Source organism: Erythranthe guttata, chromosome 8 (assembly GCF_056151865.1).
Source record: "Erythranthe guttata isolate IM_541 chromosome 8, IM_541, whole genome shotgun sequence".
In the NCBI taxonomy this organism is placed as follows: domain Eukaryota; kingdom Viridiplantae; phylum Streptophyta; class Magnoliopsida; order Lamiales; family Phrymaceae; genus Erythranthe; species Erythranthe guttata.
In genome coordinates, this window is record NC_142540.1 from 12,573,234 (window position 1) to 12,575,652 (window position 2,419).

General features: G+C 45.7%; 1 protein-coding gene across 1 annotated transcript; it reads right to left on the reverse strand.

Annotated features, from left to right (window-relative positions):
* Nucleotides 1-339: 339 nt before the first annotated feature.
* On the reverse strand, nt 340-1,777 carry LOC148768526 (uncharacterized). Its single transcript, XM_088821242.1, has 2 exons — nt 464-1,777; nt 340-378 (listed from the first exon to the last, which is right to left on the reverse strand). Exons 1-2 carry the CDS (start codon nt 1,775-1,777, stop codon nt 340-342), a joined length of 1,353 nt encoding a protein of 450 aa, XP_088677368.1.
* Between the last annotated feature and the right edge of the window lie 642 nt (nt 1,778-2,419).

Sequence of the window (2,419 nt, forward strand, 5' to 3'; positions counted from 1 at the left end):
CCTTATGTAGCTCTCGATAGTCGATGCAAAGGCGGAAAGATCTGTCTTTCTTCTTAACGAATAGTACCGGGGCTCCCCATGGAGAGTGACTGGGGCGGATGTAACCCTTATCAAGTAACTCTTGAACTTGATTTTTCAATTCTTTGAGTTCCACAGGAGCCATGCGGTACGGAGCTTTTGAGATTGGTTCTGTTCCCGGAATAAGATGAATTTCGAATTCGATTTCGCGATCGGGCGGTAGCCCGGGTAGGTCATCGGGGAAAACGTCGGGAAATTCTTGGACGACGGGAAGTTCGGACATCACCGGTTGAGGTTTTGAGCTGGTCTCCAGAAGGTCGACTAGGTAGCCGAAATGTCCTTTGTTGATGAGTTTGGTGGCTTTGATTGCGGATATTATGGGAATTAGAGTCTCGGCGTCGCTTTGAAATTCTAAGAGGGTGTGATTTGGAAGAGAAAAGTTTACGGTCTTTAAGGCGCAGTTGATTTGGGCTTTGAATTTGGTCAACCAATCCATTCCCATTATGAGGTCAAAATTTTCGATTGTTAGTACGATGAGATCGAACCTCATGGGTTGAGATTTAATTTGAATGGGGCAATCCTCCACTACTCTGTTAGTGATCATTTCTTCGCCCGAGGGCATAGAGATGCGATATTCGTGGCTTACTCGAGTTGGTACTAATCCAAGACGTACGCACACGTTGGTGGAAATAAAGGAGTGTGTGGAACCAGAATCAATCAAAGCATACACGGGTTCTCCAAGAATAAGGACGGTACCTGCGATCATCGTCGGATCTTGACGTACTTGCTCTCGGGTCATGGCAAATGCGCGGCCGGGGACTCGAGTTTGAGCGCTGGGGCAGTCTCTCGCCTTATGGCCTGGCTTTTTGCATCGAAAACACAATTCGGTGTCCTTTACGCAGATTCCAAAGTGAGCCTTTCCGCAGTTCGAGCAAGTTGGCTTGGTCGTCGGTGCTACTGGTTTAGGGCTTGGACTCTGAACCTTCTTTCCTTTGAATTTATGATTCCCAAAGTTGGCCTTCTTCCATGGTCGTGGTGTGGGTGGTTGGGATCGCTTCCCTTGCTGAATTTCATTTTCGTCTTGAGCAGCCGTCAGTGCCTTGTCCACCATTTGGCGAAAAGTAGTGGCGTCGGACATGCGGATGTCCCTTCGAATTTCAGGTTGTAAACCCCTTGTGAAGTGATTTTTCTTTTCCTCAACGTCCTTGGCGATGAATGGGGCGTACAGGCATCCTCGCTCGAATAACCGAACGTATTCGGTCATGGTAAGATCTCCTTGGCGGAGCTCCAAGAATTCCTTGAGTTTGTTGGCCCGGACGTCCTTGGAAAAGTATTTCTCGAAGAACTGAACCTTGAATGCTTCCCATGACAAGTTCTCGAGTTCAACACCTTCCTTAGCTCCTTCCCACCAGTTCCGGGCTTCGTTGCGAAGTAGAAAGAGGGCACAGTGCACTCGTTCACGGTCATCCATTTGCATGTAATCAAAGATCACCTCCAAGGATTTGATCCACTCTTCTGCTACGACCGGGTCGGGATCACCGTGGAACTTAGAGGGCTTCATACGGAGGAAACGTTCGTATAGGCTTTGGGGGTTTGGCTGAGGCGTAGGTGGGGTGCGTTGGCTTTGAAGGAGTTGTTGGATCTGGTCATGATGATTTTGCGCTTGTTCGCGGATGAGGTTTGAGAGACCGAGAATAATGTTAGCGGTGTCCGGGAGATTATTGGCGGTGGCGGTGTTCCGAGATGGTCTTCCTGTCATGTCTTAGTGTGTGTGTTGCAAAAATAATTTTTTTAGAACAACAGAAGATAATATAAAACACAAGTAAGCACATATTTACCGGACCGACTAAGTCTTTCTCGCTTCGAGGATTCCGAATTCCGGTTCGATGCTCGTATAAAGTTTCTACAAACTTTACTCTGATACCATGTCTGTGACACCCCCTAGTATTCGTATAGCAAACCGAGAGGGTTTGCCATGCACGGAAGCTTTAAAGGTATTAATTAAGTAATTGGGTATGTGGGTAGACTCCAAGGGGTTTAGTGAACCGATTATGCCTTATTATTATTTTCTTTGGGACTTAGAATTTAAAGACGGAGTCGGCTTCGGAAGATGTTTCGGCGGGATGATTTAGTGGAATGGTGGAGTATACGTCTAATTACCCAATGATTACGTAATATAGACTTTTAAGTGGTGTCACCTTGATAAAACATAGAAAAAGGTTAAAGTCCATAACTAAAACTACATATTAATAAATGGACCATAGTTTAACAAAAAGGAGCCCACATTCGGAGAACGTAGTCTCCTTTACCACGGATAATAATACACATGAGCTACTATAGAAATAGTAATTGTCCTAAGGACAATGTACACGAAAGATAGCACTACAAGCATTATAAGTAG

Coding starts and splice junctions, on each gene's coding strand:
- LOC148768526 (XM_088821242.1), bottom strand. CDS start 1,777: ATGACAGGAAGACCATCTCGGAACACCGCCACCGCCAATAATCTCCCG. Junction 379..463: donor TCAACTGCGCCTTAAAGACC/GTAAACTTTTCT, acceptor CCGCAATCAAAG/CCACCAAACTCATCAACAAA.